The 13,826-nt window shown below is 25.7% G+C and overlaps 1 protein-coding gene across 1 annotated transcript; it reads left to right on the top strand.

Annotated features, from left to right (window-relative positions):
* Positions 1-133: 133 nt before the first annotated feature.
* On the top strand, positions 134-13,826 carry LOC119666663 (coiled-coil domain-containing protein CG32809-like; the record flags this gene model as incomplete). The annotated part of the gene is given in 7 exon segments (XM_038075946.1): positions 134-217; positions 481-543; positions 861-1,320; positions 2,938-3,120; positions 3,193-3,286; positions 12,430-12,552; positions 12,629-13,826. Coding segments are annotated over 7 exon segments (2,009 nt in total), but the record flags the coding sequence as incomplete, so codon positions are not given.

Here is a 13,826-nt window from a genome sequence, read left to right as displayed (position 1 = left end):
TCCATATTTTTGAAAGAAACTAGTAATAATAAATAATAATACATTTAGTACAGTAGTAGCTACTTAGTTAATTGTTGTCATTAGTATGTATAATATTAAAGTGAAAAAAATTTGACCCGATCTACTTTTTCAGAAAAATCGGTGTCCTTTGAGAAATCAGTATCCTTTAGCGACGACATACAAGGAATACCAAAATCGCATAGTCCACAACATGCCGGTAATTTAAGTTTAATCACTAAAGTTTATCAATGTCCATTAAAATTTTTGACTTGAACTGATATGAGCATGCCAACTGGTAGTTTAATTTTTCATAACTACTTGTCCAGATGTCAGTATCATTTTTTTGTTGTCCATACATTTTTTGAGAGAGCATATAATTGTCTGATTGTAGTTTAGATTTTGAGAATCAAACACTTTTAATTCAGTAAAAAATAAATTTTTCGTTCATTTTTGTACGCATTTTAAAATCTTTGTGTGAAGCCGATACAAAACCAACCAAACCAGCCATAAAATCATCAACCTTACCTCGTACATCATCACAAGGTAAGTGCACAAAATGAAACTCAATGCTCATTTTCATTAATTTTATTTTAATTGTCTCGATCTGAGTGAAAAAGCACTTTCCTTAATGTGAAAATATAAAAACTGTGAAGATTTAAACAGTGGCAAAGCATCGCATACACATACAAAGCTACACGTGTTTTCACACCATATTCGATATTACTAACAAAATTTTACTATAATTTAAATGTGTTTTAACTAATTTGTTTTCGCTTTTATTGATTCTTTTGTATTGTAAATAAAAAAATTAATTACTTGTAAAATTACTAAAAAATACAAATTATACAAAATTTGTACAGAACGAGATCGTATAAAGCCACCACCTCCTCCAAAGCCATTGGTCTTGGCTCAAACACATCAGAGTTATCGTGCAGATATAGCGCTTGCTCCAGAAGTGTATAATCACTTACGTGGTCTACAGAAGAAAGCTAAGGATTTGCGCATGGAAGTGCGTACTCTAAGACGTTTATCACAGGCTCAAGCCGTTGCAGTACGTGAAGATATTAAAGGCGCATTTATGAGAATACGTGCCACATTATTGGCTAGTAGTGGCAGTAATTGGGGACATCCCGGCGATCAGGATACAACACGTATTTCACGCGAAGAGGAACTTTATAAACAGGAAGTTATACGATTAGAAAAGGATTTAAGCGATTTGGAGACATCTGTAGAGAGTCTGCGTGGAGAAGTTATAAATCGTAGAACACGTGTCAATATGACAGCCGTAGAGGATATGGCACTCGTTTTGAGCAGAGCAAGGTAAGTTATTTATAAAATAATTGTATTGAATTAGGGGTTTCATTAATTGACTATTGACTAAGCTGTGTGAGTATTTGTATTTGGAGGGCAAAACTAGATCCTTTTAATTTACAAAATCAGTATTTCTGTTATATATATATATAACAAAAAACATAACCTCTCAACAATATATGCAGTGTGTTGGCAAAATAAAATAAGTTGATTTGGTGATTATTTTAAAATATTTACACGAAAAAAGTCACATTGAAACCCATATTGTCTCAATATTCTCAATGTTCAATATTGTCGTTTTGAAAAATTTGTGTAGAGTCCTTAGAAGTAGGTTCACATCTGTTCAATGTAGTTCTACCTACTTCTCTAGACTTTCACTTAACGACAAGTGATCTTGTATTCATATAACAATATTGTCTCAGTGTTGTCAGCATATAATATTGTCGCTCTTAATAGTTTTGGTAGGGTCCATAGAATTACATCTACATCTATCTATTCAATAATGTTCTATTAACAAGTGATCATGTTCGCAGAAATATTGTTATGAAATGTGTTAGCAAATGATTGAGTGAAAGGGTTAAAAATTGGATTTGACAAATTTATACTTGATATTAATTATTTTTAAGCTAGCTGAAATATTATATTTTTTACCTTGCCGTTACATTTCTATGCTTCAATTAAAAAACTTAAGCGCTTAATAAATTTTTCATATAAACGAAATTTTTTTTTTCTAATGCAATATTTTTTTTATGATATTCTATTCGCAACAGAAAAGCTGGCTATCAAATAAAATATTTCTAAAAGCCTTAAGTCTAAAAGTCTTAATATATCTTGGTCTATCCCGTTACGACTATTATCGTAAATGTGAATCTGCAGAGGAGAGGGAAACTGTGTTAATATTGTGTCTCAGTGCTCTCCTTTGGCCAGTAGTAAATTTAATATCTTTGCGACTTTTTTTCTCCTTCAAAATTAGTGATATAACCAATTGTTTTGATTTGTCAGGTTGATTCACTTTAACTTAAATGGTAAAGTGGTGCTTCTTGTCTTCGATTTCGTTTGGGAATCCACAGCTTTGGGCCTTTCCTTTGAAAACAAATTATTTTATCAGCGGTATAACAACGGGCATTATTTGTGCTCAAATGGTCTTTGTTGTTCAAGGCCGTCACTCTAACTTAATCTTACCTAATATTGTATTAACAATCTATTTGATTATAAAAAGTAAATAAATTTCATAAAACGTTAATTTACTTCTTTAAGTCTGCTAGCTTAATCGGGCATTATCACTGAAGGGTGCTTTCTCAGAAAAGAATGTAGTTCTAGCCCAACGTAAGCAATTTTTAGCATCTAGTCGTGAAATTATTGCAGAAATATAAAGTATTCATTCTTTTTGGTTAGTTTATTCTAAAGCTATGATATTGGTCCCAAATTTTTTACTCTTTTCGAATTGTAAAATGCTTAAAGTACTTAGAAATCTAAGTTCTGATTTTGATACTATATACCATACTTGTAAAGCAAAAGTATGAGAAGATGACAAGTCAGGATAAAAAAAATTATTTCATTTTTAAATTAAAGATTTAAGTAATTTTTAGTACACGAAGATTATCATAATTTAATTTTTTAATATAGTAAAACTGTTGCTGAACTTAAGATGAGATTTCCCGCTCTATCAAATGGATTGCGTTGTATCATATCGAATGAAATGGAAAAAGTAGTGCGTGAAGAAAAGTTCCTTAAAGAAGAGCCTGATAGACTTGAGTCTGCTCTTAGGCGTTGTAAAAAGTTAACCGGCACTTTAGTAACTCTTAAAAGGTTTTTTCTTTATAACATTTAATTTTAAAATATAAATTTTAAATAAATATAAATTTTATAATGACAACTTAGATTGGCGAGTGTGCAAGAACAACGTCTTCCACCAAATGAGCCACAAATCAATGAGGAACCTCCACGTTCCGCAGAAATCTCCTCAGCCGATAAGGTAAGCTAATTGCTGCAATTTAATTTATTTGTTAATTGATTTGATTGATTAATTCATTGATTAAACAAGGCAACTATTTGATAAAATAATTATTTATGCATATTTAATAACTTTGAGTAAAAGCAGATTTCTTGCTAATATTTCTCTATTAGTTGCTACCAAAAACAATTAATAATAATATATATATACTATATTATCTATATATATATATATGTATTATTTTTTAAGAATTATAATGATTGACTTGCATTCATATTATAACTAATATTATATTAAATATTATATTATATGATAAAACTTCAAACTCTCGTTAGAATTGAAATTTTTACTTTTTCGTTCTCATAATTTCTTTAAATTGTTGAATAAAAGTAGTTTACATAAATCGAACATTATTTTCCAAATAGTAATGATAATTTGTGTGTAAATAAAGTAATTTTGATTATATTAAGAGGATATCGATTTAAAAATAGTATTAATCATTAACAAAACAAATATGTTTAATTTCGTTATATTTAACTATTATTTGCAATTGGCTAAATTAAATATATTTTTTATTTATTTATTTGGTTTACTGATTTATGAGTATAATAGATATAAGTCAGACTGAATGGAAATTTATTTCAAATAATAAAAAAATAATAAATAAGTAAATTTTAGGAGTTTGGAGTTGAGTGTGATTTATAAAGAATTCATAGATAATTAATTAACTTAACTTATCCTAATCCTTAAACAAATAATAGCTCTGGAATAAAGTGAGGTTTCTATAGGAATCGTATTTGAATTTTTATAAACTTTTTCTTTTGTTTACTATATTTCGTATGTTCACTGTAAAATAAAACAAGTAAGAGTGTTTTTCACTGTTGGTATTTTTTTTAGAACATCACATCCCTTTTGCTTTTCAAATTTACTTCCACCACCACGCCCCTTACTTTAAGTTTCCCGATTAAGTATATTCTGTATTGAATTTGTATATGAAATTGTATGGAAATTGAACTTATTTCTAAATTAATTTTTTTTTCATTCCTTTCACTTTTTGTTGGATTTGCAAAATTGTTTTTAAATATTTTTATTTAATTTCTCTATAATAAAACAAAAATTTTTCACTGCAATTTATTGATATATATATATACATATATAATACATACACATTAATATTATTATAGAATTAAGAATTTAAAAAAAATTGGGGCGAGAAGTTAAGTAAAGTTTCGCAAAATATTTTTTAAGTGAAAGATATATTTGTATAGCATTTCTTAAAGTATCTAATAACACAGATAGTTGTGTAAGTCTAAGGTAGCTATTCTATTAGATTGTAAATCAATTTTTCTCTGATATACATTTGTTTAAGTGTAATGCATTTGTGAGTACCTCACTGAATATTCTATTTTACGTATTTTATGAAGAAAATAAAATATAAATAATATATATAAAATATGATATAATATAAAATATATCGACGTACATTATAACTGATCTTTTAAAAAATTTTAAAGTTGAAGTTTTCTGAGTACATTTAAGTGTAAAATATAAAATTGATAAGATCCCCATAGTTAAGTCGAATCAAGAAAAAATAAGGAAACATTGAGCCCTTTTGATTTTCTGATTTTCATTAATCTTTAACAATCGCCATTAACTTATTAATACCCAAAATTTTTAGTTTTGCCTACAAATGTTACTTACAAAAACTGTTATAATTTACTTTCGTCAGTTAGTAGATATCTTCGGATTTTGAATTCGTTGGTAAATATTGCAATTAGAAAATCAACCAACCAACATTTTTATCACTATATATGCAGTACTATCTTCGAGAATTAACCTTCATTGCAATTTGATTCACAATAATTCTACCCTATAAAAGTTGCAAGATTTCTAAACTTTTGTATAAGCAAAATTCAATCTTTCTATTTCATTCCTCACTGTCTCTCCTTTATAAGGAAACAGTTACCTTCTGTAAAAAAGATTAATGCAACTGCTTATTACTGATGCGTTCCCAAATTACAGTTCTATACTCATGATGTCATCCATTTGTTTAGTTATCCAGAGTCAAATACACATCAAAGCTAATTATCGTTATATAGCACCCAAGTGGAGGGGTTCCTGAACCTTAAAACATAATCAAATGCTTTCCATCCAATAATATTTTACTGGAACTCAAGGAAATATATACAGCCCTTTGAACCTTAACGCATAATAAATGCTTTCCATTCAATAACGTTCTAGTAAAACTCAAGGAAATAGATCCAGCCCTCTTGAAAATTTAAAGTAGAGATCAATTTAATTAAACAAACAAACATTGAAAAAACTCGTAAATTATTTAAAATAACTACGGAAAATTATGGAAGAATGAGTTTTATTTTTTGTGCATCACTAGTTAGTATTTCTTTCTAAAAAGGATGCATGTATATATATATATCACAATATATACATATAGAGAAACTCCTAAACTTAAGATCCCACATCCCAAACTTAATTATTCTTCTACAATCTCGACAAATTAAATATCTCTAAGATGGTAGGAAGGATTAGTTTTCTTCTTGGTGAAACCATACAAAAGCAGTAACAACAATATGATTTATTCCTCCTTGAAAAGCTTTATGAGTCTCTTATATGAGTCCTATTCCATAATAGGACTTGGATTTTCTTTTTCCTCAATAAGATAAACCTAACGCAACTTCTTCCATGCAAATATGCGTTATAGAAAAAAAATTTAGTAAGAATTTTAAGTTTCATTAAATCTAGATACGCTTTTAAGAAATGTTATATATAATTTAAATAAAAAAAAACGATTTATTAATTTTCCGAATAAGAAAACATTAAAAAAATTTCATATTTTATTTATTACGAGTAGTACATCAGTGATTTTTTATAATAATGAATATACAAAAATATTTATTAAAATTCGTGATCCGAAAATGGATATAAGCGTTAATAATAATATTTATTTATTTTTAATCTATTTTTTGTTATATGTCTATTTTAATATAAATGTGAATATTTTTATTATATTTATATTCTGCGAAAAGAATAGATAATTATCAATTATTAGTTTTAAAATTTTATCAACTATCTTTTTAAAAACCTTTAATTTATTTTTTTCATTTTATATAATATTTTTTTTTATTATATTATCCTTACTTGTGAGTTTTTTATATAATATAACAATTACTTACAAATTTATTAAAAAAACTTAAATAAATAAATAATTATTCTTTACATGTTTATTTTAATATAAATGTTAATATTTTTTTTATAATTATTTTAGGCAAAATGAATAGTAATTATCAATAATTTAGTTTTAAAATTTTTCACATTTATTTTTAAAAATTTTTAATTTTATTGTTTCGTGTCATATTTTATTTCTTTTTACAGTTTATTGCAGTTACTTGTGAATTTTTTAAATAAAAATAAATAAATAAATATTTATTTATATATTTGTTTTAATATAAATGTGAATTTTTTTATTATACTTATTTTCGGTGAACTGAATAATTAATTATCGATTACTTAGTAATTTTTAAAAAAATTTTAATTTTATTGTTTTATTTTATATTTTATTTTTTTTTATATTATATTACAATTACTTGTAAATCTTAATTGTAAATTATATTTTTGTTATATGTTTATTTTAATATAAATGGGATATTTTTATTATATTTATTTTCAATTTATTTAATTGTTAATTGTTAACTATCAATTACTTAATTTTAATATATTTTACAGCAATTTTTTAATAAATTTTAATTTTATTATTTCATTTTATTTATTGTTGTTTTTCTGTTTTAATATTGTAATACGATTACTTCTGAATTTTTTTAATGAAATATTTTATTTTTTGTACTTTATTTTTTGAATTAATATAAGTAATTATTTGTAGTTGATCAAATTATTGTTTATATTGTATTCACTGATGTACTGGTAATTATAATTAATAAAAATTATTAAATAAAAAAAATAAAACGAATAAATGAACGATAAAAAATATTTTGGAAACAATTTCATACTAAACTTATTACATTTGTAACAGTAACAATTACTTCTATGTCGTCTCGTTTTCTTCTTCATTTTTTGTATTCCCTAGTTTAACTGGCGATGGAGTTCTAACTTCAAAGAGGCAATCACTGAGTAATAATCCACATTTAAATAGCAATAATTATCGTTTCGATTTCTATACATGCATATATACTTTTATGACTATTTTTCTATCATTAGAATCCTTTTTTAAAGCTTTTCAATCCTTCAAAGCTAATTCCGCAATTTAATTCTAAAAAATATTAATATTAAATATTGATACATACTAACATAAATAGATATAATAAAAATAAATTAATTTAAATAAATAGGTTGATGTTACAAATATGTAAAATAAAATATTTTAAATAAAGCTTGTTATATATATTTATATTTTTCTTTTATATTTTATCCTTTTAACTATATTTTCTTTTAAATTGTTTAATGTTTTTTACTTTTTCTTTTACGATATGTGCAATCTTTGTGTTTCTGTTATTAATTGTTTTCATTACAAATACTTATACGTCCCATCACCTCTGTTGATCTATAATTTCTTCTATATGTTGTTTGGGATCAAAATTATATATATTTTAAATTCGTATTGATGTCGTAAACAAATTCATTTCTAAACGACACACTTGAAATTAAAAAACCACAAATCGGTGTATAGAAAATGTTGATTATTTAATTTCATTTAATTTAATTAAAATTTTTATTTTTTTGTATTATTAGGGGTAATTGTAGGTCAACAAATAGTCCTTAGAAAAAATCAAAAATTAATATATAAGTAAATGATGACTAGGATTTAATTTCACCAAAAATGATATCCTATACCCACCAAGGAAATTTGTGTGTGTCCTTTTTAATTTTTTTACAATTATATGTAATTATCGTCCTAAAGTTTAGAATCTAAACACAATATTTTGTTTAGTATTTTTTGTTTTTATAAAATGAGTATCGATTTTAGGATGTATATAATGCTATTTTTAAAATTACTTATTACAAAAGCTTAGGTATAGTTTACAACTAGGCAGGGAAAGAATTTTTCTTATTTAAGTACATATATTATAAAATTATTTTAATGTGTGGATAAATAAAAACAAAATAGGTATTATAAAAATTTAAAATATATATGAATTAGTTTTAAAAGCTGTAATAATTAAATTTATATTAAAGTTTTAACTTCATGTTATTATTTTGAAGATAAATGAACAATATAACCAGGTAACGGCACCGGCGTAGTCAGAATCCAGTACAAACTACTAATATACATGTTAGATATAGATTTTTAAAAACATATGATAATAACTGGCGTTATCAGAACTTATAAAAAAAAAGAATTATATATACGTCACATATAGATTTGTGAAAAATATCATAGAGCCCATATATTCAATACAGTATATAAGACACAGTTTTTTGATAATATGAATTAAAAAAGATTTTTGAAATTCAAAACCTTATTATTTTTTCTAAAAAAAGAAGTAATGTATTTTTTATTCTAAATTGCAAATTCTGATTGTAAAACCAGAATTTTTTATTCTAAAGACTAGAAAAACATCGGTTTTACTTATCAATATCTGTAGTTTTTAGTTACTGTCAAGTATATATCACTTTTGTTTATTTTTGTTATTACTCTATGGGAAAACGTACTTATTTTCAAAAAAAGAAAATCAAAATACTTTTTTTAAGTGCTATTGATTATTTTTTGGCGTTACTGGATATATCCATCATTGAAGGTAATGACATAGCAAGAAAAGTTACTTTATTGGTTCATATATCTCTCGTTTAATATAATTCACAAATATAAACGAATTATTAATCAATTAGCAGTTACAAAGTAATTCATGTTTGACACTTCGGTTTTTTGGTTATAGCGCATTTGATAAAACAAATTATTTTGTCATTTTAGAGGCTAAAATTGATCTATGATTATATTTTGTGCTTAAAGGAAATGATTAAATCTTCTTACAGCAACCAGTTTAAGAGCGACATAGTATATACAATTTAAATTTGGAATTTTTCAAAAATATCATAAATCCACAGAAACAAGATTAAAGTATCTAGAAATATAACAGTTTATGGACTGTGAGTTTAAGGACTAAAGAATGTCTTAGGTCCACATTTATAGATCGTCTCAACATAAATATCACTGAATATTTCCGTTCGGTAAAGCGAAAATTGTAAAGAATGTGGAATCTCCATAAACGTTATTAGGATTAGACATTTGTTATGGCTATAATACACTTTCGTTTTTTTTAATTAATCGTATTATAAAGATTTTAATATTAATTTAAAAATATTTGAAATATTTGTTTATATTTTATATATAAATATTAAAATATAATAAAGGTATCTATAATTTTTTAGTTACTTCTGGATTTGTTTGTCGCTAAGAAGAGTATTAGCTAAAAAATTTGTATTGGAAAATATTAGTTATAATATATTAATTTCAGACTTAGTTCGACCATGAAACATTAAAAAAATTATTTTTTTAAAATAGTATTAATTTGGATGAAATTTTTAAGAGGTTTTTGTTATTAAATTACACGCTTTCTTTAATAAATAAAAAATAAGCTCCTAAACGAGGTATGTCTCTACATTTCTCAAGATCATCTCTTTTGATATCGAAATATGATGAGAGTTAACTAATTTATTAATGACTTAACATCAGCAGATAAAATGTTCTGGATTTAAAACATATATTTATATATAGGTATAGATATATATATATAAAGATATATGTATATAGATATATAGATATAAATGCGATATATATACATAAATGTATTAATAAGTTAACAGTTGAAATACTCTGGACTTAAAACATATATATTGTGGTGTTCAGTGTCTTTCTGTTGGAAAATCAATTTGGCATATTTCTACGAAAATCATTTTTTATCTTTACTTAATATCTCGGTTAATATTTTCCTAAAAGCAGTGTTGAAAGCCATTTTCTGATTATTTTTTAATCCTCAAATAAAACAAATTATAATTATTTCCGATTTATAATACTGACATTATAATCTACAGATATTAAACTATAAATATATTATAAAAAGACAAAAAAATTTTATAGTATATAGTTTATTCCTGTTTGCTATATGTAGAGTTTTAATTAACATAAAGAAATCAACAAGCAAACATTTTAGGTCGACTGAATGATATGAGCCCTCGTTCAGAAAGTTAAAATGTCTTTATTAAATATAGTAAAAGTAGCAGTTTTAAAGCAAAGCTTACTTTTAATAAAACTCATGAGGTTGAATTTAATTATTTTTAATTATCTTTTTAAATAGTATTAGCGACCTATTGTACCACATATGATATATATGACATTAATAAATAATTGACAGAGCCTTGATATTCAAGAACTTAGCTTAAATATCCCTGTAATCTTTCATCTTTCTTTACTTTTTCATAATCTTTCGTTATAAAATTTATCTTATTCTCATCTATTAGCAAATTTTTAAGACAGAATTGCAGAAATTATTTTCAATATGTTAGTCTTATGGTTTACTAATAGTTAATCCATATAGTCTTTAAATTTATATATAATTTATGGTCTATCTCCTTTAGATGCGTTTATCTAAATGCAATATAGCTGTGCGGCTATCTTTTAAAATATATTAATATATTAGGTGTTTGGGTTTTTCTTGAAGTCTTAATTCATTATGTTCTGACGCATCGGTTGTTGTAGAACGTATAAAATAAAATCTATTACTTTTAATAAGAGGGTCACTCTCTTATATTATAACGTATGTTACTGTGTAAAACAAATGAACTATTGGTACTAAATTTTTAGAGTTATTAAATTTTGGATTTTTTTTTACTAATAAACAATAAAACCAAATAAATAGTTTAATTAAATAACGCAAATATAAAAAAATAATACAGCATTTTTGTTACAAGGTGTCATGTATAAATTTTTCTTATTAAATATTTTATGAAATTAATTTTAAAATATAAATTCAAACTTAAGAGGGTGAAATGTAATTTTAAAATATTTGTATTTCATAGATAATTCCTTTTAATATTACAATTTTGCATTAGTTCAGGTTTAAGTGGGTATAGGGTATAAAAATTCGGCTACGGTCGAAAATAACACTCTTACTAGTTTACTTTACAGCTCAAAAGAATTTAAATTTGTTTGAAATTTATCAAAAATATTATATATGCAATTTGAAAACAGAAATTTTTTTATATAAAATTATAACAGTTTCCGTTTAATTGATGTATGTATGTATGAATATAAAATAAATTTTTTTTAATTCTAGTTTATGTGAATATATTTTTATTAAAATTTAAAAATATATATATATCTGGCAATTATACCTATAATATTAGTATTACATAATAATAATGAATAATTATTATTTTATTATTTAACTGATTTAATAATTTTTTACATCAATAAAGCGAAAACTTTCTTAATTCTTTAATAATTTATTTTAACATAATAATAAAATTATAATAATATTATAACAAAATTTAAAGCCAAATTTTCTCTCACAAAATTTGTTAGTAAAGTTACCCCTACGAAATTTTTACTTGAGTCTTTAGAAAGGTTCAGTTTTAAATTTTTTAATTTTTGTTTAATTTTTGATTTAAAATATATTTTTTAATTACATTTTAAATTTAAGTTATTCGGCTTTGCATGAAATATTCGTTAGAAGCTTCTTATTGTGTATTTTTCATGGATTTAGTATATTTCGAACTTATGTAGCATTCGTATTTATTAATGTTTCTCTACTTTATCTGTATAAATAAATACATAAATAATATACATAAACAATAAATAACCTTTAAAATACTAAATACTAACCTTTGTTCATAAAACTGTTTATATTTTTAAAGTATTTTTGACTATGGTTGTTAACTTGATTTTAGGTAATATAAATTACCGTTTATAATAACTTTTGTATCTCTATATACTCATATATACTTTATATAAATCTCTTTGAAATGTTTTTGTTATTCGATGAACTTAATTACTATAATCGATAAACGTTTTCACTTGCATTGATATAAAGCAATGATGGCATTTAAATTTTCTATTGAATGTTGTTTTTATCTAAGCGTTTCGAATGAGTTTAATTTTATATTTATAATTAATACACTAAATAATTATATACTAGCCAATCCCAACTCCCAGGATGGGGTCGTTCACTGTCAGCGGGGGACCCCCACCCGAAAACGCACTCGATGCTTTGCTAGATGAATTACAGACATTCTCAAAGCCACTAATACAAAATAATGAGGTCAGTTTAAACAAATTAAGCTACTATAAATAATCAAATTATCTAATATTTTCAATTAATTAAATTTATTTTATAGATACAGATACGTCCTGACGATTCTGCATCTGATGAAAGTGCACAAGGTGTACAAAGTACAGTAACTACTCAAATGTCCCAAGCAAGACTTTACATACAAAATGACACAAATCTTCAACAACTCCAACAGCTCCAACCACAAATACAACAAATACAACAACTTCAACAACAGCAACAATTGCAACAAGCACAACAGCTGCCAATAGGAATTGTCGGCACCAACAACATACAAAATCGCATCTTAAGCAACAGTAACAATAGCAACAACACCGTAACTTACTTGCAACACTCGAATGTGGGCAGTTTGCGTCGCTTACACTCCTACACCAGTGGCTCCGATGCTGACATCTCGCCTACTCAAAATAACAGATCAGTCGGCAAGCCACCAGTGCCAGAACGCAATGCAGAGCTCATATCTAAAGTAGGAAATAAGCGCATACCACCACCACCACCCCCACGTACCAGCTCCCGCAGTCCACTGGCAAGTCCCACTAGCGCAAATGCACCACAACAGCTTGCAATTTTGAGCGAATCTGACAGTTCCATCAAGGAAAGCATTGCTGAGTGCAATAGCGGAAATTCAAGCGGCAACGAATCTGGCAACGATCACGTACAGCGACAGGCAGCACTTGAGAAACGCCACCAGGAATTATTGAAAAAACAAAAACAATTACAAGAACAATATCAACGCTTGCAGCAAATGAGTAAAATTTCTGGTGTTGAGGTGGCACCAAATGCAGGTGGTACTGATGCCAATGGTGCTGAAGTATTACAAAAAATGGGCAGCGAAACGAACTTACAATACAATAACACAGATTTATCTATAACCACAAATGTAGGCATTGAACAGAATGTGAATTCCATAGACAATGGCGTGGCAGTGGAGAAATTACAAAGTAAAATCATAATTCGGCAATCGAAAGAGGTTACAGGCAACGCTGATGCACAACTTGCAACTGGCGGCACCACAACAAAACAAGTCTACGAGACTGAGATACTTTAACGAAAATCGGTGCTGACGTGGCTTGAAACCGAAATCGATATTTAAGCGATATTATCGATATTAAATGATAATAAATCATCTTCTTTCATATATAACTGCGAAACAGGACTAGAGATTCTAGTGAATTATAAACCCAGTTACCATATTTACAGCAAATACAGTAATTATATTTATATACAATGCGATTTATGCATAC

This window comes from Teleopsis dalmanni, chromosome 1 (genome assembly GCF_002237135.1).
Source record: "Teleopsis dalmanni isolate 2A chromosome 1, ASM223713v2, whole genome shotgun sequence".
NCBI lineage: Eukaryota > Metazoa > Arthropoda > Insecta > Diptera > Diopsidae > Teleopsis > Teleopsis dalmanni.
This window is presented reverse-complemented; position numbering and strand designations above follow the sequence as displayed.